General features: G+C 45.0%; 1 protein-coding gene and 1 long non-coding RNA gene across 3 annotated transcripts in view; both read right to left on the reverse strand.

The window, feature by feature from the left end:
- Window positions 1-25,039, reverse strand: part of DESI1 (desumoylating isopeptidase 1) — a 378,189-nt gene that overhangs the window by 180,954 nt on the left and 172,196 nt on the right. For both annotated transcript variants that reach the window (XM_069652770.1, XM_069652771.1), the window contains exon 2: window positions 20,062-20,083. In XM_069652770.1, the coding sequence (XP_069508871.1) occupies window positions 20,062-20,083 (22 nt within the window). The remainder of the gene's footprint in view (window positions 1-20,061; window positions 20,084-25,039) is intronic.
- On the reverse strand, window positions 22,973-23,604 carry LOC138579892 (uncharacterized). The gene is made up of 2 exons (XR_011304155.1): window positions 23,466-23,604; window positions 22,973-23,083 (listed from the first exon to the last, which is right to left on the reverse strand). It is a non-coding gene; the product is annotated as an uncharacterized lncRNA (long non-coding RNA).

Genomic DNA, 25,039 nt, shown 5'->3' on the forward strand with positions numbered 1-25,039 from the left:
GGTGGTACAAACTGACCATATCGTGGTTAGGACGCCTCAACGCAATAAAAATGACCTGTCTTCCACGGTTCCTATACCCCTTCAAAATGCTCCCCATCAAGATGCCAAAGAATTTCTTCTTAGAAGTCAGGAAGGCGATTGTAAAATTCCTATGGCGGGGGAAAAAACCTAGAATTGAATACAACAACCTGACACTACCTAAAGATAAAGGAGGGGTGGGTCTCCCAGATATCTGAAAATATTACGAGGCAGTCCAATTAAGGGTACTCATCCCCCACCTCCGAGGCCAGACGAATCGCCAATGGATCCCGATGGATAAACTCTACCTATCCCCAGCGACAATCTCTGAGTGGCTCTGGGCTCCAAGACGAAGAGTACTGAGAAGGTCAAAAGCGCACCCAATATTAGAAACTATATGGGAAATATGGAGAGATAGTATGGAAATGAAAAACGTCACCACATGGCCTTCTCCTCTGAGCCACCTCTGGTCCCTGGGTATAAATGATCATATTCCCAACGTCGAAAGATTTCAATCCTGGTACGAAGCAGGTTTAGAAAGGGTAGGACAACGCCTAAAAAAAAGACTCATTTATTACCCTCCTAGAACTAGAAGAAGCCCTGGGAATAGGTGTCCTTCCCCATTTCACTTCCTGCAGATCAAAAGGGTCCTGACGAAACCTGAATGTAAAGACAAATTGAGGAGAGGACTCACTCCCTTCGAATCCCTATTGGACTCCAGAACAGAAATGAAGGGACTAATCTCGGTTCTATATAAAACACTGATAGAAGCGGGTAAGGGAACAACAGACCCCCTCAGGCTAAAATGGGAGAGAGATATAGGGGAAGACATTGACCCAGAGACGTGGGAAAAGATATGTCGAGCAGTACCCAAAACTTCCATCTCATGTCAATACAAATTACACGCAATTAAGCTATTGAACCGATGCCAATATGATCCCTACAGACTCTCCAAAATGTATCAACCCTCCAGCCGCAATGTTGGCGGGTATGCGGACACAAGGCAGACTACTGGCACATGTGGTGGGGTTGCTCCCGAATCAAGGTATATTGCGATGAGGTACTGGGGTGGATCAGAGACCTCGAGGGGATTCAGAGGATAGCAAACCATTCTCTCATTTTGTTTGGTTTTGAAAACGTAGAGGATGAATGGAGGAGGGTCGGAGGTCTGGTAGCGCATCTGCTGCTAGCCGCACGAGCCCTGTTGGTTACAAAATGGAAATCCCCCACAATCCTAACCGAGAAAGAATGGGTCAATGTAGTATCCAATATAAGCACCATGGAAAAAATAACCGCATCCCTACATGGAAAAACTGCACAATGCGACACCTTGTGGATGGACTTCCTTAATAAATACAACCCTGGAACAATACATTAAGACATGATAACAAGTCCTACAGCCCATCCTGTCGAAACTGAACCACATGACACCTCATGGTAAAAGGATCCTTTATAGTACACAACCCAATACCAGAAGAAGGTGTGAGTTGATAAGTATCCCACTGAGGTGGTTCCTTGAAAATCTGCAACGTACTTTACAATGTGCAAAGCAACATATCCCTCATCGGGTATATATTTAGCTTTGGGGGTAGGGGGGTGGGAGAAAGGGAAGGGAGTAAGGAAGTTATAAATGTATATGGTCACTTCGCTCCCGCACAGACTGAGAATGGAAGGTCGATAAGAGTTATGTTGAAATGGGATCTCGGATTTTTAGGACTATACTTTTGTTTGGTACAAAGTGTTTTGATCTCAGATGGTTCTTTACATGTTTCTGTGACATTTCTTGTAACACAACCTAATAAAAACAAATAAAAAAATAAATGGTGCTAATTCAGCGCCAGATAGGGGGGTGCACCCATCACCTTTGAGAGTAAGCAAGTGGGGATGGGGCACCTTCTGGTGGAGGGGGGTGGACACAGGCACACAAACAAACTGCATGAAAGGGGGTAGGGATGCATCGTACATATCATCGGCCCAAGAGACCTTTGTACGATTACCACAAGATAGGGAAAAACTATCCTAGGTAAACACATTCCGCAGGGATGCCCCCAGGGTAGCCCTGCCCGGGAAACCCTGCTCTGAACAAAAATGATCAACACCCAATGATGTAATGACAGGGCGGCAAGCCAATTCAACGGGCACACGTGGGTCGAGGGAAATGGATCTGAGCCAGTGAACCTTTCACATGGCGACAAGTGCATATCGGCAGGTGGCTATGGGACAGGGGCATTGAATGGAGTGGCGTTGCTGGGAGGACCAATCAAATGGTAAGTCTCTGTGTTCCTGGGAGGTGGCCAGCCTTCAGCCTTCAGACTATCCACCAAAAGGTTTGCGAAGGCAGTTATTCAGCAGGTATTGTGTGAATGTCTCCCTTCCTACCAGAAGCAGGGTGTCTCGTGCTCTGTTCTCAATAGAGCTGACCAATGGCAACATAATAAAATTCCGGTGGTCAGCACAAATGTTATTTTACTAATTGCAAACTGTTCCTGGGAGGGGTGAGAATCGATGTGGTTCCACACAGTGAGGCGATGAGTTGGGATACTGTTAATCTCTTAGCTCCAGTCATGTTCTACTAACATATGTTAGCTCTAATGATATGACGTAATCTAACCAATGAGTTTCTTGGGAACCACGACATAATATGAAGAGTTTGAGCTATAACTGTTTCTAATTCCTTGACTACTGTATTCATAGTATAAAATGAATGTTCACTGTATGCCTAGATGTCATCTCTCATCAATCAGTTCCAGTCCACAGTTCGGTTTGATTTGTGCTCGCCCATCTGTAATAAACAGTGTGGCTTCTTACCCGGTGTGTGCTCCCTTTTGATTGCGATTTTTATATGGTGGGATCAGAGGACCCCAGTGTACATTTTTGGAGGCCCTAGCGAGATCCTCAGTCCTCCCGGCTAGCTGAGGGTATCCAGGCCGCCCTCCCTGAGGGTGCGGGTCCGGCAACAGCAGACCTGATCTACGCGCATCACCGGGGAGGCCCTGCAGATGCCAAGTTCACAAAGGTCTGCCTGGTCCCGAGTGCCACCCGCGCTCAGTGGGAGGGGTGAGCTTGTGCTGGAGGTTCAGTGACAAGGGGACTGCAGGGTCTCTAGGACGCAAGAATGCGCTGAATAGTGGTTGCATGCCCACGGCGGGGGAGGGATAGATTTGTAGACGTCTAAGACGCACCTTCAAGGAGGGAGGACGATCGGCCATAGTATTGTTAGAAATTATTGCGCGCCACCCAATAAGGAGTGGACGCAAGTGTGGGCACGCCTGCATTCGAGCAGGAGATGTGCGTAGTGTGTGGCGAACCCCATAAGACGAGAGTTGCGCATAATACCGGTGATTGCATAGTTGCGTCAATTCGTTTTTTCTCTGTTCTGGGGGCTATAGAGAGGGACCTGCGGGTGGTAGATAGTCTTGTCTTATGGTGTGAACCCATGGGGCAAGAGTCAACGCCAGAAGGTACAGCATGTTAAAATAGTGCACTTGGCATTGTAGCAGCGGTTGTGCACAGGCGGCTTGGAGAAGGCACAACGCCTACCTGTTCTAACATAGGACACAGTGAGCCTGTATAAAGGGCTTTGGGATACGAACACCGAGTGGTGAGGCCTGCAGAGAGGGCCAGTGTGATGAGTGGAGTGCCTGGTCGGGCCTGTGGAGAGGACCAGAGTGAACGCTGAGCTAGGTGAAAGTGAGTGCGCGTGTGTATAGCCCCCTGTACCACGTGTCGAAAATAGCCCCAGCATTGTGATAAACTATTAAAGTACAACTTCCAATGGGCCCAGGAGACTGCAGGTCAGCATTTCATGCATGGTCTGGAGAGGGAACTTTTATATTACAAAATACATTCTCATATGTGTTAACAAAATACAAGGACTCCAAGTTGAAAAGTAGACAGAACATATTGGGGCTCTTGAAACTATATGAAGAAACAAAAGGGGAAAGGGGGAGAAAGTGAAAAAGGAGCTTAGAGGAAGCCATGGGAGGAAGCGGACCGAGCTCTCCGCCCCGCCCTTTGGTGTCTATCCGTCATTACAGCCTGAAGCAGGGTACACCAACCCCCAACGAGAAGCCTCAGGAGGGGATGGTGCAAAAAAGACTGGGGGGAAAAAGGACAGAGGCACAAAGAGGAACACACAAGGGGAGGGAGGAAATACTTAGCAGCCATAGAAACAAATACACAACAGCAGGTGGACTTGTTAATCAGTGAGTCAGGGAGGGTGACAGAAGAGGAGATACAAAAGAAAAGTAGTAAGGGAGATAAAGGAGAATGGCCATCAGGGAGAATAACATTCTAATTAGAGGAATAGGGGGAGAAGAAAGAAGCAGAGGGAGGGGAGGAAGACACAGTGGCTTCAGATGAAGGACTCCTGGGGGAAGATTGGAGCGATGGGGACAGTGACAAATGGACACCTGACAAAACAAGGAGGGGGAGAAAAAGACAGGACAGGGATGGAAGTGACATGAACTAGTCTACCTCCCTCCGCAGCAGTGTAGGAAAGGTGGAAATGGAACTAACCCAGGCCACCCAAGGAGGAGGGATAGGTCCAATGACACGAGTAATGCCATTACTATAGAAAGGGAGAGGGGGCGCACATTACATGCCATGGCAAACGATGGACAGGGATAATCTAATATGCAGTCTGCCCTCACTTGTGGTCGGGCCATTAAGTAGATACAGGCACTCGAGAAGATGATGGCAGGGGTGACATTAGCGATAAGGGACATGAAAAGTGTATTTGCAGCCATCATAGGGGAGCAGGCAGACAAAATATGCAACCAGAGGGGGAAAGCACAAATGCCCATGATCGAGCTCTGTAACAACTGTCGAGTACAGGTCTGGGAGATTCTGAGAATTATGTATCCTGAAAGTTACGACCTAGGGACAGTAACAGTTCATAAAATGAAAAGCCTTGATGACCCAGCAGACTATATAAAACAAGTGCAAGACCTATGGACACAAGAAACACGAAGGTACTTGGATGGATGTATACCCTTGTTCCATTACATACTGATAAAGGGATTGCCGACAGAAGTACAGGCATCACTAGATAAGATTGTGGTCATGGAAGCTAACGGCTGGTGTAAAATACAGGCAACAATAGTGCGTGAAAACAGGAAAGTGAGAGACAGGTGGCAGAAAAGCCAGTCAGGGGGAAGTGACAGAGTCAGGGCTTCCCAGGACTTTGGGAAAACAAGGTAACAGGCAATAGAAAGCAAGAGGCCACATGGGCCATCGTTTTTCATATAATGAATCAACTGATTCCAAGGGCAGGGCCTGGGTATCCCAAAATGGAGGATACTCAGAGCAGCTGTCAAATTTAGCATGGAGCAGCCACCAGTCCATACCCTGCTCTGTGGGCTACACACAGGTACCCAAAAACATACACTATGGGCACCGGGTTGTACCACCACCCATGGGTGCCATAAGGGTATCCCATGGGTCTGTACACCAAACCAAAAACAGGAAGCGCTGCGCTGCACTGCCAGGAGTCCCACATGGACTCCTGGGCAGAAAACAATACAGAACACAAATGAAAAAGGACTACAGGACAAGGACAGGGAGGCCCTTTCCCTACAATGCATTTCCAGCATCAGTCACGAACCCTGCCTCAATATTGTGCAAAATCCCAACAAAGGCGAAGTACTTCGGTCATTGATTTGAAGAACGCCTTCTTTTCTATTCCATTGCACCCAGATTCGAGATGCTCGACCACGTTTACATATCGCAGGATCAGATTCGAGCACACTTGGCTGCCCAAAGGGTATTGTGATTCAACTAACATCTTTAACAGAGTGATCCAGGTGGACCAGGGCAATGTACAAATGACAAGTACAGTGATCCATTATGTGGATGATTTGTTGATAAGCATCGGGACAGAGGAAGAGTGTAGAGCAGATTCATGCACCTTCTGATAATGCTAGCAACAAGAAATACAAAGTGGACAAAGCAAAATTTCAATATTGTCAGAAGGAGGTATCTGGGACAGATCATATCCATTGAGGGGTGCAGGAGAACACCAGAGAGGGTACAGGGAGTTCACGCACAGTGAAGGAAATGCATACGTTTCTGGAACTATGCAACTATTGTAGAGCATGGGTGTTCGATTATTCCACATTCACAAAACCCCCTTCACATAGTTAAAAGACGCACTGGCCCACGCACCAGTTCTGGCCACTGAAAACTACAGAGAAAAATGTTAATTGCTCTCACATTCAGATGGCTGAGTAATGACGGCAGTCCTCACACAAATGAAGCCACAGGCCCACAAGCCACTCGCATATTACAGTGGTATTCTAGACCCTGTGATGCAGGGGCATGGGCCATGCGAACAAGCGCTGGCAGCTGCATTGTTTGCCATAGAAAAGGCCACAACAATCCCCATGGGGTGCCCCACATTACTATACGTGGAACACTCACTATTTGCCACCCTCAAGAAAATCAAAAAACACATTAACCAGACAAAGGGCACACGTCTACGAGGTAATACTGACTAACCCAGCCATTGAGGTGGTAAGGTACTGTGTGGTCAACCCAGCTATCTACCTAGCAAAGCCTGTAGAGCAAGGGGACTACATACACGAGTGTGTAATGCACATGGACAGAATGTAAGGGAACATACAGGTAAAGGAAGAAGACAAAGCAGGGGATGACATGGTTTATATTGGCGGGTCATTGAGTATAGACCCGGAGACAGGAAGGAGGCATACTGGAGCGGCGGTAGTATGCAATATAAATGGAGAATATGTAGCATCCCAACAGCAACTACAATCACACTAATCAGCACAAGCAGTAAATTGGTGGCAAAGATCAGTGAATCAAACATGATGGAAGGACATGCTGCTAAGTTGTTTTCCGATTCTGCCTATGTTACATCAACAATACATTCAGGGTTAGCACAATGGGAAAGGAGAGGGTTCAAAGGAAGTGATGGGTCCCCTGTGCAACATGCAGAGCAGCTTAAACGATTGAGGCCCTAGAGGTACCAGTAGAAGTGGTTATAATAAAATGTGCCGCCCACACAGTTAAACAAGACAACATATCATTAAGAAATGAAATGGCTGACAGAACAGCGAAGGAAGAAACCTACTTACCTGAAGAAAGCACAAGAAGGTACCCAGGGGCAAAAGAAAGAACCCTACTTATGGCAGCAGAAAGGAGGGTGGGTGGGGAGGAAGAGAGGAAAGTTTGAAACAATACCCATTGTCCAAATTATAGAGTTGCAAGGATTAGCACCAAGAGAGGAAAAAGAAAAAAAGACTTCTGGATACAGCATAGGTGCTCACGCTCACCCACCAACTTGATCTGGAGGCAGAATAGCACCGGGCAGCCTCTAATGCCCTATAAATTGCTAAGTGTAGCACTAGAACAGCTGCATTTCCCCACCCATGCATCTAAAGAAAGCAGAGCAGCAGAAATTAATGAAGGATGGTATGTGTCAAATTTCCATGAGAGAGTGGAAGAGTTTATGGGAAAATGTATAACCTGTCGACATCTTCTGTCCGGTCATACTTTAAAAACAATCAGGGGAACAATATCTCTGTCACTTGCAGATCGACTATGTTGACATGTAAGACAGATGTGCCTCCAATAGGTATATGATCCCTATTGTCTGTCCATTCTCATGTTGGCTTGAGGCGGGACCCGGTGCAAAGAAGGACGTGAGATCCACGGCCAAATTCTTGGTTAGGGAAGTGCTTCCAAGGTGGGGAGTATGTGAAGAGATAAGGTCGGATAATGGCCAGCATTTCACCAACAAGCTTTTGATAAGATTACGCATCTTAGTTATGTTGTTATGTTATTTGCCATTTATATAGCGCTCTATATATCATTGCTATGACCTCAAAGCGCTGGTAGGTTGAACGCCCTCGGGGACCGCAGTCCAGGTTAGTTGAGAGAATAGGGTGTAATAGGGTGCTTGGGTGCACCGATTATGTGCGCAGCTGATGCAAATGCCCGACGGTAGCTGCATCCTAGCATTAGGTGTGGTGGTATTTGATATCAGTTGAATGTGCGCAGTTGGAGGGAGTTCACCAAGACTGGGTTTTGTCTGTGTTAGGCCTGTGCAGGACGCTTATGTGTGCAGCTAGGCCTGAATTTCCTGGGTATAGCTGCGTTTTATCAGAATGTTGAGGTGTTCATGGAGTATTGTTAGTATGTGAGCAGCTAGGCCAAATTGATCGAGCAGTGTAGCTGCGCTCGAATTGTGTGTTGGTGTAGAGTAGAGAGTGAGCATAGTGTTAGGAGAGGTGAGTGTCTGGGTCGAGTTCTGACCCAACGAGCTCGGCATTCTGGATTTCATGTGCGCTTTTGTGATCGCTGTGCTCAGAGTAGACTTATTAGTGACTTAATAGGCGCTTTCGGTGGCGCCATTGCTCCAGATCTCATTGAACATTTGTGATCGGGTCACAGGTCCCAGTCGCCTTAGATGGTCTTAGTCGGTTTTATGGAAATAGCCAGGATTTTAAGAGTTTTCGAAAGTCATGTAGTCTTGGGTGTGTCGAATATGAGGGTGAGCTGGGGGGAGTGAGTCCCACAGAGTTGGGGCCGGTTGAGAAGGCGAGTCCTCTGATCCTTAAAGAATTAGAGGTTGGAATGACTAGAAAGAGGGCAGCGCTTGATCTTAGGGTACGTGAAGGGAAATAGGGTTTTAGCTTCTCTTGTATGTATGTTGCGCCAATCTTGTGGACTGCTCGGTGGGTAATGCAAAAGGTCTTGGAAGGTGGCCCTTCGTCCGACTGGGAGGCAGTGCAGGGTTCGGAGAGGGGGTGAGACATGGTCTCTGTGTCCCAGGGTGACAAGGAGTTTGGCAGCAGCATTTTGGGCTCTTCGGAGTTTATTAAGTTGGTATGCCGGTACTCCCAGGTAAGGGGAGTTGGCATAATCCGGTCTCGACATAACAATAGACATACAGCGGCAAGTCTGTTGGGGTAGGAGAGGTAAGGAAAGATGCGTCACAGAAGTTTGAGATGGTAGTGACAGCATTTTGAAACATTATTGATCTGGCGGGACAGGGTTAGTCCATCATGCAGCCTAGGTTTTTTACTAAATAGGAGGGAGCGTGTGGTGGGCCGAGGGAGGGGGGCCATGGGAGCAGATGTGGGAGAAGGGAAGTATTGCTGCATACCATGATTTCAGTTTTGTCGTGGTTCAGGATGAGGTGGTTACTTGTCATCCATTGGTCATATCACAGAGACAGGCTTTAAGGTCGGGATGCGAGTCAGTGTTTGTCTTGGGAATCCTTACGATAATTTGGGCAACGTTGGGAGTAGTTTTAACAGGAGAGGTTGCGTTCGCGCGGATGATTCCTGGTAGAATGGTCAGATAGAGGTTGAAGAGGAAGGCAGAGAGGCATGCACCTTGAGGTACTGCAGCGTTCACTGGACGAGCAATTGAGACAAAGGGGTAGAGGAGGGTGATTTGTTACCTCTTGTTGAGGAAAGAGGCAATCCATTTGAGTGCCGAGTTACAGATTCCTAGGGAGTGGAGGCGGTCAAGGAGGATTGAATGGTTAACTGTGTCGAAGGCAGCAGAGAGTTCAAGGAGAATCAGTGCTGCGCAGTCCTCAGAGTCTGCTGTGACCTTGAGATCGTCCCAGAACGAGATCAGAGTAGTTTATGTTCAATGTCGCAATCTGAAGCCCGATTGTGCGGAGTCGAGGAGATTGTTGGTTCTACAAAGCAGTTTAGCTGGCAGTATGCAGTCCGGTCAATGAGTTTTGTGAGAAATCTGGTGTTGGAGATTGGCCTGTAGTTCTTAGGGTTAAGGGGGTCAAGGGATGTCTTTTTCTTAAGAGGTGGCTTGGCATGCGCTATTTTAAAGGCTTCAGGGAAGATGCCAGAGGTGAGGGAGTCATTTAGCATGGTTCTCGCATGTTCTCCTGCGCAGGAAGAGAAGAAAAGTTCCTTCAGGAGAGAGGCGGGGCAGCGATCGAGGGGGGATCCGGAAGGTCTGCTGGCTGATAGTAGGTCACTGAATTCGTCTCTCTGGAGATGGGTTTGAAAGAGTCAAAAGGTCAGAAAAGTGTGTGACAATGGAGTGGGATGACAGGGGTCGAGGGGGGGGCTCGGTGTAGGGTGGGAGGGAGCGAGGACGGGTGGGGGGTACGCGAGGACAATTTTATGTTAAGGACAATTTTATGTTAAGGGTTGCCATCCTGTCAAGTGCAGTGTTACAGAAATGTAGCAAGAGGGAGTCGCAGAGTGATTGTGTGGGAGTGGATTGGGTAGAGGTGTCTTAGGGATAAAAGATATGCTTTGCATGGTGTACCGGCCGAAGGCGAACAGGATTGTTGAACGGCTCAATGGCTTACTTACACTTGGCAAAGCTAACCTCTTCGCTGTGAAATTGGCTTTCTTGCCTCCCCCTTGCTCTTTTTGTCCTCTGCAACTCACCCAGTGCGGATCACCACTTGACTCCATGCTAAATTATAACAGGAAGGAGGATGCATGCGCCTGTTCCTCCTTCACTTTCAATTTCAGATGCTAACCCTAGCTCAGGAGATCCTCAGTGACAAAATGAAAAAGTATATATGACCGAAATTACAAATGTGCTCCGCTATATCTCCCACCATGTACATCGACCTACATGTCGGCGGGAGACCAACGTTGAAGAGCACACAAGTGCACAACAGGTGTTAGACTTTCTGCAAGTACAGCTGCTCTATCCTGGAGACAAGAGTCTTCATCCTCAACGTAAGAAAGTGGAAGGAGATCAGGTTTTGCAGTCTGTTTGAAGTTGTCTACACAACCCCAAGCCAGTGATGATAAAAGAAAGGAGGGCATGGATCCATATGTCTGACGTCTGCAACAGCAGCACAACGGAAAGACAAGAGAAACGCGTCACCTAATGGGAAGTATTACCCAATTATCATTGACTATGTACTGCAATAAAACTATTGAAGGTCAATAAATGAAAGAAGTGCAGCAAGAGAATGTAGGGACGTGGGGGCAATCATCCCAGGCACCCAAGAGTTTTTGAAATGCGGCAGAGGCCCAGTTCTGTGTTGTAGACGTCTGGGCAGAGTTTAGGGGGGCGCCAATAGAAGCTGCATTAGGGGGGCAGATTACAGTGAAACTGGGGGTGTAGAGTGCACAAGACATAGAACGCAATCTTGAAGAATAGCAGCCATCTTTTTACTGAGGTCTGGCTTATTTTTTTTCCTTGCTTTTTTTTTTTTTAAACCTGCAGCCACAACGGTAAACCCAAACACAGAAAAGATGGTTACGCACTTCTGCCTGGGTGGTAGTGGGGAATGGCCAAATTCACAAGGATCCATAAACCTTTGATTGTTTAATTTAGCACATGTAACCAAGAACGAATGCGCCCGGAAAGGCCATGAGTGGGCTGAGAGCTCCCAGCAAGCAGTTATCCTACGAGAAGGAGGGCAGAAGCCCCCCGACCTAGTTCAGCCCAAACCCCAAGTTATAGGGACCAGATGACCCCACCCCAAGACCCTAACATTCCAATACCACCCAGCCCAAGACCCGAGACCATAAAACTGTTTGAACACCCATTTGTTCTAAAGATCACGACAGAATATTGAAGGTCCCTGTGATGTGTGCTGCAAGGTGCCAATGAAGGAAAGTAACAAATTTAAAGGTCAGGGTGGAAAGACCTGGAGCGGCGCTCATGCATCTAGGATCGATTTGGGGTTTGTTTCTCCTTTCCCATTTTTTGGCGAACTGTACCTGTACTAAATCCAACCAATTGGTTTTTCGTTTCTTTGAAATGTTATATGTTTTGATCATCTAACATACAGTTTTGCCGTGAAAAGGACCCGGTGTGGGTCAAAACACGTGTCGGCAGACATGTTTTATAAATATTTTTTGATCTTGACATTGTTTGAATACTATTCATTGCCTTCAATATTGTTTCCAATTCAAATTTCGATATCAGGAGCGCATCCCTTATGAGGAGTCACTTTTTCTCTAATGGAATATGGTAGTAGGGTTGAGGTACCTACTAGTCCCCTAAGGGTGCAGCAGCTAGTACATCCACCCCCACCTTGTTTTTTTCTGTTCTTTTACCCAAGCGCTTCAGTTACACGGTATACCGCAAATCAGCCCTGTGTTTTACCTTGAATGTAGCCTCTGAGCCCATGCCTGCAGTACCAGCTGATAGGGCATGCTACGAATTGAACACTTAATTGCTAATTATCTAGCCTGGCACCTGATGATGCAGTGAGAAGAGCCCCACGTGGAAGATGATGGACAGCAGGAGCTGGGACCAATGACCTGGCCTCCCATATGGAGCAGGCCGCCTATATATGGGGGCCCACCAACCAGCTATGTCGATGTGTACCCTATGTGATGTACGTCAGTTGTTGATGCTTTTTGCCCTTATAAGCTGCTGTCCATGTTGGTTTTGTTAGAGCGCTCTGTGGCTGCAGAGATCTTTGCCATGCGTACTTGACTTTTTTATGAGAATAAACCTTATTCTTGTTGCAAGAGGCATGCTGGATCTTTTTCCCCTAGTGGATTGTATTTTATCTGGTGTGAACGTTGAGGGCCTTCTCTACAGGAATACTAGGGGGAATGGGAGAAGGGCAAAAGTTGATGCAAATATGATAGGGATTGGATTGTTCTGTTTTTCTGCCTTCGGTCTACTCTTCTGGTTCCTAATGCACAGGGGTTGTAAGAGTACGCCTCATGATGGTGCAAGGGAGACACACACTAAAAGAAGTATATATCTGGTATAGAAAGATTTTACAGTGCAATCGGGGAGGTAGGGGACGTAGCATCTGAAAACGTATGGTACAATGAGATGGAGGGTGGGGCGAGGAAGCACTAATGGCACATGCTATGTGTGCTCACTCATCCCACACCTCTCAGGGACACCAAAACAATTCCTGCCACAAGAGGTGACAGTATAGGAAGGATGACTGATGCATATGTCTCAGTTTAAAACCAGGGGGATGTTCCATGGGGAACACCGTAGATATAAAATAGATAGAAAGGATGGCCCAGGAGAAAACGACCAAGCATATGATACTAGACTATAACACAGAAGGGAAAACAGGTTGCCACTGCACACAAGAGAATATTCTTTAAGAATTCGGCAGAACACAATATACCCTGGTGCCACACCAGACCCTGTATGCGAATAAAGGGTTTGGTGTACCACAATGGGAAAGAGGGATGGTACAATGTCACGCAGAAGTGCTGGTGTGTTTTGAAGAAAGTGTGACACAAAGAGAACAACCAAAGATAACAAGGAGTAAGACAGCAAGTAACTATATATCGGCAGAATCCACCCAGAGGTTAGACGCTTCCCCGTCCCATGTAAAACTGTTCAGCAAAGCTTCTGTTTTTCACCTCACTCCCTCTTCCTGGGGTGCAAACAGCAGCCAACACAAAATTGATTCAAATGACGCGTTATGCGCTGCTCCAATTGGCTAATACAACCAAAAAAGGATTAAATGCAGTGCAAGAAGAGCTCAGAGCTTTGCGTTTAATGGCCCTGCAAAACCACTATGTATTGGACCTTATGACTGCTATGGAGGGCAGTGTGTGCCACAAGATTGAAAGCACATGTTGCACAGCAATACCCGCCAACAATAGAGCCAACGGGACACTTCCGGAAGGGGTCGAGGAATACATGAAAGAATGTTAAAGAGACCCAGGACATCACATCAAACACATGGCTTGACTCAATCGCTTGGGTCCCAGATCGGCTGGCAGCAATGTTCAAAATAACAATCCCTGTGCTCGTTGGGATACTTCGCCATCGGTCCGTGAGTCGTCGGCTGGAGCAACTGCCACCAGAGAGATGCCTGTTACATAAGGTCAGCAAATAAAATAGAGCTTGGTTAAGTGTTAGGTGAGGAGCCTTCAAGTGTGAATGACAGTGAGGATGAGGTGGAGATAATTTTTACAGCACCCCCACAAGACTTATATAACTACAAGGGCTTTTGGGGCAAGTGCTCACCTGAAGGGACAAAGATACTAGTATTTGGAAAATACCTAGAAAGGTACGATATATGATCTGATATGGCATTTATAACACGCCTATACACAAGTGTTTCAAGGCGCGGCGAGGCAAGGGAGGGGAAACAGAGGTAAGACAGAGACAACGATCCTATTAGGCCAGGTATCATTGAGATCACGCAAGTGCAGGGGACGGGAGGGGAGAAGGGGGAAAGGAGAGGGGTCAGTGCAGTACATAGGATAACAGTAAATAAATGAAGACAATAAATAAAAGTACTGCCAACTGTGGCAAGTGCAAGGTTAAGTGCCAACATCAGGTGTCAAGTGCTAGAAGGGGCTGTAGGGATACATAAATAGTCCCCAAGTGCAAGGGTTGCCAAGGGGGCAGTACAGGTGAGCAAATGGCGGGTGGGGGGGACCTGGGCTTTTAAAAGAGGAAGGGGACATGAACAGGGTCACACGGGTGTGGGTGCACAAAGAAATGGGTAAGGAAACAAGCGGGAAGGAGATATTGATTGAAAGATCAAATCGAATGGGGGAATGTATTAAAGGTGCTAATTCAGCACCAGATAGAGTGGGCTGGGGGCACACCTACCACCTTCGAGAGTAAGCAAGGGGGGCCAGGGCACATTCTACAGGTGGGGGACACAGGCACACAAACTGCAGTCACACCACGAAGGGAGGGGGTAGGGATACATTGTGTGCATCATCGGCCCAAGAGATCTTTGTATGATCAGCACAAGATGGGGGAAAAACTATCCCAGGTAAACACATTCAGCAAGGATACCCCCAGCGTGGGCCCTGCTCTGAACACAGTCAACACCCTGCGGGCCAGGGTGGAGGGAGAAGAAGCTCAAGCTCCGCGTCATGGGCAGACCTAAGCAGCTAAGACAACAATGGGTGATGTAATGACAGGGCGACACGCCAATCCTATGGGCACACAGAGGTCGAGGGAAAGAGAATCTGAGCCAGTGAACCATTCACATGGCCACAAGTTCCTATCGGCAGGTGACTACGGGAAATGGACACTGAACCGAGTGGCGTTCCTGGGAGGACCAATCAAATGGTAAGTCTGTGTTCCTGGGAGGTGGCCAGGCTTCAGAATATCCACCACAAGGGTTGCGAAGGCTGTTATTCAGCAGGTATCGTGCAAGTGTCTCCCTTCCCACCAGAAGCAGGGAGTCTTGTGTTCAGTTCTCAGTGTTGCTGACCAATGGCAGTATAATAAAGCTCTGGCGGTCAGCACAAATGTTATTTTTCTTATTGTGAACTATTCCTAGGAGGGGTGAGAATCGATGTGGCGCCACATGGTGGGCGACGAATTGGAATACTGTTGACCTCTTAGCTCCAATCATGTTCTACTAACATACGTTGGCTCCAAGGATATGACGTAGTCTGACCAATGAGTTTCTTGGGAACCACTGCAAAACTGTTTCCAATTCCTTGACTATAGTATTCATAGTATAACACTAATTTTCGCTGTATGCCTTGATGTCGGCTCTTATCAATCAGTTCCAGTCCACTGTTCCGTTTCATTTGTGCTCGCCCAGATGTAATTAACAGTGTTGCTTCTTGCCAGTGTGGGCTCCTTTTAGATTACAAGTACAAGTGTGTCTCTGATACTTCATGCACTGATGACCATTTACTAGATGAATATGCCTTATGTCTGGGTGGATTTACGGGGCTGCTCATGGGTCATGGTGTGCATTGGAGTACTTGGTCTCCCGCTATAGCTCTTCCATGCCAATCACTGAAACCACAGCCACACATCATGGAGAAACATGCATAGGACTTATGAGAAAATAGTTTGTGCAAGTCCTGGCACTGAAAGGCAAGGGGCATTGTAGGTCGGGGCGGAGCTGCATAGATGGAACAATGTGTGCACCCCAGTCCAAGAACGAAGAAAATCAGCAGTAAAATGGCAGCGATATTTAAGCATCTACCAGTACTGGAGGACAGTGTTGTAGGTTATGATTTAGGTTCACTGGTGAAATTATGTTGCTGTGGTTTACGATGATAACTTTCTCGGTTTATAATTTGTATTACACTTGTGTATTGTTTGACAAGTTGTGTAGTTGTGCTACATATGAACATCCGTAGTATTTGCATCAGTAATGCACATTTCAGTTACTTGCAAGGCTTATCACATCTTTCGGACTAAGCGTGTGTTCACAGACCCCGGTTTGAAACTGTTCCTCAGTATGTTGCTTTTTAGTCTCCATCTAAAAACTCAATTTCCCAGCAGCTCGCGGTGCTCAGCTTTCCTGTCCTCAAAGGGCCTATTAAGAACTAAAAGGCTGACCTGGGCCGCTTTGGGCCCCTTTCAAGATGTTAGACAAACATCTAGCAACGTTGAACAGGAATTTCTGTCATGGACTGGATCAGAGTGCAAACTCAGTGATCATGAAACTGGTTACCCCCCCCCCCCCTGCTTCGGGCCCAGTGAAGACAGTATAGGTGGTACGTGCTGCTCGTTTCACTCCTGTCCCTCCGATTTCAGTCCTGGGAGAGGTGGGACAACACAAATTATGACTGCTTTACTATTCTTTGTACCCGGATTCCTGCCCAACAGCCTTCCCATTAGGTTCTTGCGCAGATAATGCAAAAGAGGAAGGGGTTAGCAGTACAAAAAACATGTTTCACCTTAATAGCTCCAAGGGCAGTGAATGGGGAGATGGGAGCTAGTTCTGGGACTTGAATTCCTGTACCATCACTATTCTTTAATTTATCACCCACCTTGACTCATCGACTAATATTTTTTAATACCTGAATCACTGGCAGTGGCTGCTAGTACTCAAAGCCTCACATTTACAGAGTATGTGGGATTTGAATAACTGTACCAATTGTCCCAATCATACTGCATCCACACATTGTCTGGATATTTTATCTCACCACAGTAACAACCTAACCAACACTCCACCCAACAGAAAAGGTATAAACTATGTAGTATTACTACCAGGGCCCTTAAGTTAACTCGTATTTACAACACCCTCATGCTCTGGTCAGATCACGATCATGTTCATTTCTATATATCTACCCCGCAGATATTTGTCTCTCAAAATTAAACGTCTAGGTTGCTCCTGCTCCAAGTCTGATGCAGAGACCAGCATTCTTTTGAACTCCAATACCACATTTATTTAAAAACACTTCACAAGAAGCAATATCGTTGCTAGCATTCTTAAAAGCTTTATCAAGCATTCAAATCGTAACCACCGTTCCCCCCCCCAAAAAAACCTCTGAATTGAAACATGATGGCACAAACCTCCAAGTCACACTAATCTTGAACAATTAAACCCATTTCTAAAGTCTTACAAAAATATATTTTTACTGCTAAAACGAAGAGATACATTTGAAACTTCAGTTTGCTGTATATAAACCAAGAGAATTGTTACAGACTATACAGAACTTTCTCACTCCTTGCTGCCAGGGGCAACCAGTTCCTTTGCAACATCCAAATCCATTTTGTATTTATAGGCTTAAGACTATTGAGGCCAACATTCGTACTGCCTCACCTAGCAGCCCTAACTCGCAAAGTACACTGTCTATTAATCTCAGAAGGTATGACGAACACCCAACAGGTACTTGAGACAGTCTCCCACTCTTCACTTCTTTGCATCCTACAGGTCTTCGGTTCTAGAATCAACCCCCAATTATTTTCATTTTTGTCACGAATTCATAAACCTCAATGGAGGAGGGGATGGTTCTTTGTCCCTTGAAACAGGCTATTCTAAAACACCTTTTAAAGAAAAAGGACTCTGCACCCCTCCGTTTTCTGTAATTTCGGACCCACCGAGGGACTTTCCTGGCCTAAGATCTTAGAGAAGGTTATACAATCCAACTCATTCACTGACAAGGAAAGGATTTTCGATATTTTACAGTCTGGCTTCTGCCCCAGCCATGGGAAGGAGACTGCTAATATCAATTAGGGATCAGTAGCCGATGCAGGAAAAGTTATCACTTCTTGTGATGCTGGACCGGTCTTCCGCTTCAGACACGGTTGACCCCAACTTTAATCTGCGCTTTAGTACCTGGACATTTTTGTTGAGTTATACAAATACTTTTTTAATTTCAACCTCCTTGTAAACAGTGCATCTTCCACCCCTCGAATATCGGAATGAGTTTAAAATTGATTCTGCTCCTTCCTTTCAGAAAGGGAACAGAGGAAGACTGAGGGGCATTTTTTTGTCCCATGGCTCTTGTGAACGCCAGGAATCGGTATAGTCGTTGGAGCACTAACATTTATATGGAGCCACTCTTTTTTGGGATTCGGGATGTCTGCTTCTCTTTTCCTCCATGCACAGATGACGACCAGAACTACACTAGCATCACAGATAACTTTTCTACTCATATTATTACATGCATGTATAAGATCAGAGACTGGTTGAGCCAGAATAGTCTTAGGTTAAATGCCTCCAATACTGAGCTCATCGATCTTGATCCATGTTATGTTCTCGATACGCTAACGTTCCGAATCGCACCTAAATTGGTTGGGGGCAGACATGTTCTTCTCAGCAGAGCTTAAAAATGTGGATGCTATCAAGGATGCAGGCCTCATCAATGCAGTTGTCAAAGGGGGCTTTTTTTCTTTTTATAAACTTAGTATGCGGTCATATTTTACCATTCATTACCAAACACGGCTCCCTAACTAACTCAAAACTGGAATAAGGCAATGGACTCACAATACATCAAATTTAACAGTTCAATATCCTGCTGTTGCCCTAGTTTTTAGCATCCGTTAAAGGGAACACCCACCCCCTCTTTGTCCTGATTCAGAGCCCCTAACATTGTCTCCCTGTTACCAGCCGGATTGATGCAAACACAAAAGGGTATGTTCCCATCAGGTATCATTTATATCAATGTGGTTTCTTTACTAAAATTGGGCCTCAGCCAAACAAATCTTAGTTAGAACAGCTCTGCTACAAAGATACAAAGACAAAATGAATAGATCTTCATATAAATAAATTTAAAAAGTAATGATACAATAACAAAATATGACAGTTACTCAATATACTGTACATCTAAAACTCATGTTGTGTTCAGATTAATCAGAAGCAAATATATACATAGAAGGAAATACAATTCAGGAAGGACATAATAGATCTACAGGAAAGTATCAATAAATATCCAGACATCCAATATTGGATAGCTGAAAACCACACCAAGACTTAATAATTCCCCTTCGTGCCGCCCGTCATCGCCCCTCCACCCCATCATGGGGCACCGGGTGCCTAATCTATATCTGAGAGGAGAAATACACACAATAAGGGGTTTATGTAAAGCTGTATAACCCAACAATACACATACTTGCTGTAATACTTGTCAGCAGCTGGCAATGTCCAAAACTCCACACTTAGTTGCACAAATGGACATCAATCATATGTGGGTCACATTCCTTATTCTCAGCCTTCATGAAGACCTAAGGAAATTGACGACCCTGAAGGTGCGAGAATCAATCAAAACAAATATAAGCAGCCTAAAGCCAATAGCACTAGTAGCCGAGTTCAATACACTACCACCACCAGATGTGTGGGCCAAACAGTTTCAGATGTACAGTATACTGACTAAATAAATGTCTTATGTTGCATTATTGTATCATTACTTTCTTGGGTTTTTGTATATAAAGATCTATTCACTAAGATTTGGGAGGCTGAGGTCCAGTTTAGTAGAGAAGGCACACTGGCTGTAAACAATACCTGATGGAAACATTCTTTTGTGTCGCATAGATTACTCTCCAGTTCTCATCAGCGATGGAGACATCCCTTATGTGAGTACTACACCGGCCGGATTGATTTCAGGGTCCTATGCAAAACTCATTCTACCTGGAGAGCTAGAACCAATCTCACATGTCGTTCAAATAATCATCAAGACACACTTGTTCACTCCATTCTGGCACATGCTCCTTCGATCCCCCTACAACCATCTGATTTGAATCTAGGGCGTAGATGTGACTAGTTGTGTGGGGTTACACTGTACAAATGTTTAAAAAATTCAATTTATTAGAGGGCAGAGTAGGTTTCAGACTACCTGGTAGTCCGTTAGGGATCTCAGTGCGTAACAGTGAATGCCCACCACTCCAGACCCACACCTCAGACAGCAACATTTGCTTTTTACTCACCAGATGCCTTCTAGCTGCTTTCCTGTAAAAGGAAGCATAGAGAAAGATTTTTAAAGATACAGGAAACAATGTAGCATGGCGTATGGCAACATAAAAATATCATTAGTAACTTTCTTTTCACATTCACTTCGTACATCATTAGCATCTACAGATAGGAACCAGGAGAAAATATACAATTCATTTGCAACACACACACTGGGCAATTTGCATATCCAAGATAACGTACGTTGATCTGTGAAAAATGGCGTATATGTTGAGTCCGCCTCTCGACTCACCATTAAAGAGCCCCTTGAGACACTACTCCTTTGGGGCACCATGAAAATTACTATCAATGCACCAGAATGAAGGGGGCAGGACTTCTTAGCTCTGGCTATCAGCAACTGGTAATCCCGACCAGAACCATTTCCATCAAATATATACAGGGAGGGACATAAAAAGAAAGCCTCTTCCAAAAGGTGATGCCGTGACTGAGCCACACAAGCACGCACAGCGCTAAAACACACAATCAGTATGGCACAATGTCTCATAGAAGATGACAACTTAGCTGTCGGGTGGCAAAGTGGTTTTTTAAAACAGGATAGGCAGGCAACAGAAACTAATGTAGCAAAGAAAAATTATCCCGGCACATGACAAACAATGCAATTAAGGCAAGCTACACTTCTTTTTGAGTGACATATTAAACAAAGGTGCGGCAGATCTCCTAAGGTAAACGGACTGGGCTTTCTTAGGTGAATAAAATGCCTCATTTGTCTAACAATATTGTGAACAGTGACCAAACATTATGGTGCCTCTACTGCAGGGGGCTGTAACCTGTGGCCCATCAGAATAGGAGCCCCATGACTATGCTGGCTAAGGAGGATCGTATTTGCAGTCCAAAATATTTTGAGAGTCAAAGATTGCAAACCCCTGCACTAATCATTTCCACATAATGAAATAAGCATGCCGGCATGCCCATTATATGTGCAACTAAACATACTGAGGAGGGAGGCTGCAGCACTAATAAAAGGTCAACTAGTACAGGCACAAATAATCTTGGGTTAGGATAAGAACAACAAGTTACTTATCCCTGGTAACATTCTTTCGACTTGATGTTCATTCCACATATTCCTCATCTTTTGAACTCTTCCTTTCAGCTTCAGCTGCTTCGGAAAACATTTTTCGGCTGAGGGCGCTGTGCGTCAATGCAGTTGACTTGATGTCCCTCGAGGGTTTCCATATCAGAGTCATCATCAGTATATATAGCATGTGCAGCGCCCGCTAGCAGTTCTGTTTTTACACCTTACTCTTGCAGAAATACCAGCATCAATGAGTCCTGAAAGAGCGTTAAGTGTAATGCCTGCAAATTCTACAGCGGGTTAGGTTGGGAGGGGCAATGAGGAATATGTGGGAGGAGCATCCAGTCGAAAGAGCGTTACCCGGGATAAGTAACTTGTTCTTCGACTGGATTGGGCCCTCGCACTTATTCCTCATCTTTTGATAGACTCCCAAAGCAGTATTAAGTCTTGGAGGAACGAGTAAGAATTTTCAGACTTAAGATTTATCATGGTTTGAATGTAGGACAGGTTCCCCAAATCCTCCTTCCTTACTTGAGGATAAATCCAGACAGTAATGTTAGTAAATGTGTGAATAGTAGACCAAGTGGCTGCCGCACAATTGTATTTTATAGGCACCCCTCTTTGCAGAGCAGAAGCGGTTACCATGCCCCTTGTGGAATGAGCCCTCAGGCCTTCTGGGGGATTGTTCCAGGGCATTCTGTAGCATTCAGTAATAGCGAGAACTATCCATCTGGACAAAGTTTGTCTTGTAACTGGAAGACCCAGATTGTGTCCAGTGTATGATATAAATCATTCATAACGCGCCTGTACACAAGTGTTTCTAGGTGCGACAAGACAAGGAAGGGAGGACAGAAGGAGGACAAAACAACAATCTTACTAGGCCTTGTGTCATTCAGTGCGGGGCGAGGTAGGGGGGGAAGTGCCAGGGGGATTGTGGATAGGGGAGTGCAAAGAAACTAGTAAGTGTAGCTGGGAGGTGGCTCATAGGTGCAAAGTCAGGGGACTGTAGAGTTACAGATACAGTCCTTAAGCGTATGGGAGGCCCGGAGGCAGTGGAAGGGCAACCGGTCGTGCATGTGCCTGGTCCCGTAAATTCAGTGGGTGGCCAGGTAACCAGTATGCACAGCAGGCAGGCGAGGGAGAGAGAGAAATCGGAAGTGAAAGGTCTTGAGTTGCTTCCGGAAACCTTAGGTGGTCCTGCTCAAGTTTGTACCCAAGGAAAGCTGGTCATGTTGATGTATTTTCACCATTCGTGAAACGTAAAAGCTCAAAGCCCCTCTGGGATCAAGCTTAGGAAGCCTTTACTCTTCATTGCTAGGATGAGGAGGCAAATACAAAGTAGGAAGCTCGATTTTCTGGGATAAATGAAAATGTGTAACAATGTTCGGCAAAAATTGTTTAACCCCAAGGACAACGTCCTTCTAAAAAATTAGTAAATGGAGGCTTACTAGGTGAGGCCTGGAACTCGCTTACTCTGCGGGCTGATGTCAACGCAACTAACCGAATGGTTTTGAAAGTTAAAGTTAGTAGTCTTAGTGGACATGAATGGAGTGGCTCAAAGGGAGCACTCATCACAAATATCAAGACAAGATTGAGATCCCAAAACCGGTACTTGGAAAGGTGGGAGGAGGGAACACGTTAGTGAGCCCTTTAAGAAATTGTTTTGAAAAACTGTGGCTTTGAAAAACCTTGCTCCACCAGGGCGACTCCTTACAATCCCGATAGTTATACGTGCAAGATTAAAAGTTTCGAAATCCGGTCAATGAAGTCGCAGGTCAACTGTATAAGGTCGGTAAAAAGCCTAACCGTCCCATACGTTGAAGAAATTAATTAATGAAAATACAGGACTCTGCGCCAACAACTCAAGTTGAGTTAAATCTTAGATTATGCTTTATTGATCATCCATGACCATTGAGCCCATAATTGATAACATGTTTCGGCTCCACTGAGCCTTTTTCAAATCCGGGCTACCCATAATTGTAATATAGGACATACAATATATCATAGTCAAAAAACAATTTGTATGAACGACATCATAAAGTAAAACATAATACCAGCTTTCAAATATCATGACCACAAAATGTGCATAATAACATGAAAGAAATTAGACAGAAAAACAAGGATGGGCAAAAGGGAAGGGTTCATGGGTGTAGAAAAATAGGCAAACATATCATAATACATTGTTATGTTTGAGTAAACAGAAAAAGAGCACAAAAAACAGAAACAAAAACACAAACAAAAAGAAAAAAGAACCCATTAGTAATCAATATTCTTCAATTCATTGAATAATATAACCAAATTCTGCAATGGTCCCTTGAGACAAACTGACAACTTGGTGGATGTCCTTACCCGAAATTTGATGTAACCAGTTCTTATGACTATTTGTCCATGTAGTAGTAACGGGGTACAATCCCCAATATCAATCTAAACAAAAAATGTAAGTAGCGAAGGTAAATAAAACTGATTGTCCAATTTAGAATATACATTAATTGTGTATATCAAGGTTGCCTATGGCAACTAGGCATTTTCACTTATGAGAATAAATCCCGCCCTTCACCAAACGGGCAAAACAACTCTACTTAATGGTCACAGGCCATTTCTGCCTTATTCAAAACAATTCATTATAAGTTCCGTAGTAAAGACAATTGTAATTAACCATCATTACGTGAAATGATGACACATTTCAAATATAGAACACGTATTTCAAGTACGGAAAGCACAACATATAACTTATTTGGTTGCTATTCGTCAAGTACCATTAAAGCTAAATCTCATTGAAAAGTAAACCATGAGATAAGCGGTCCTCTCTTACCAGTTCCTGGAACACAAACAGTCACACGCGTCGGCAGGTAAGCCGAACGCTTACCAGGTATGCCTTCTTATACTAGGCGTCATCACTGTGCGCGGTTACCACGGCGACGCAAGGAAAAGCGTCGTCATTGAAAACCGCATTCTATCCCCCAGCATTCTACAAATTACATATGCTATATAATTCAAAATATTTGAATAAAGCCTGAAAAACTAACAAAGCATGTATACGCTTCTCCTAACCCAATTTATATTTGTTGAATACTTAAATGGTTACTATCACAATAATGTATAATCACGGGCACTAATGCACCTAACTACAAAAGGTTGGTGAGCATTACACGCAACATTCAAATAACATACTGAGCTACCAATTATGATGGGGTATCCCTTTAACAACACCCTGAAATACATGTAACCTCCTAATAAACAATGAGCCGTGTTCTAAATCAAGTATAACAATGAAAATTAATCGAGCTTGAGAAGCCAGATTGCAATGTACTACATCTCACAAGAATGAAACCATTTCATTATCTGTATTAAGTCCTGTATTTGTCGAATTGAAGTAACAAATTGCTTTTGCTTCCGCTTGTCGTAACGCCTTCACTCTGTCACCACCTCTTTTGTTCAAGGATACTTGTTTAAGACCAATGAATCTAATTTCCGATTTGAGATGTGGCTGATGTGTTTTTTGCTAGCTTTGGTAGCTCAGTATGTTATTTGAATGTTGCGTGTAATGCTCACCAACCTTTTGTAGTTAGGTGCATTAGTGCCCGTGATTATACATTATTGTGATAGTAACCATTTAAGTATTCAACAAATATAAATTGGGTTAGGAGAAGCGTATACATGCTTTGTTAGTTTTTCAGGCTTTATTCAAATATTTTGAATTATATAGCATATGTAATTTGTAGAATGCTGGGGGATAGAATGCGGTTTTCAATGACGACGCTTTTCCTTGCGTCGCCGTGGTAACCGCGCACAGTGATGACGCCTAGTATAAGAAGGCATACCTGGTAAGCGTTCGGCTTACCTGCCGACGCGTGTGACTGTTTGTGTTCCAGGAACTGGTAAGAGAGGACCGCTTATCTCATGGTTTACTTTTCAATGAGATT

This window comes from Ambystoma mexicanum, chromosome 3p, assembly GCF_040938575.1.
Source record: "Ambystoma mexicanum isolate Mex_15411 chromosome 3p, UKY_AmexF1_1, whole genome shotgun sequence".
Lineage (NCBI taxonomy): Eukaryota > Metazoa > Chordata > Amphibia > Caudata > Ambystomatidae > Ambystoma > Ambystoma mexicanum.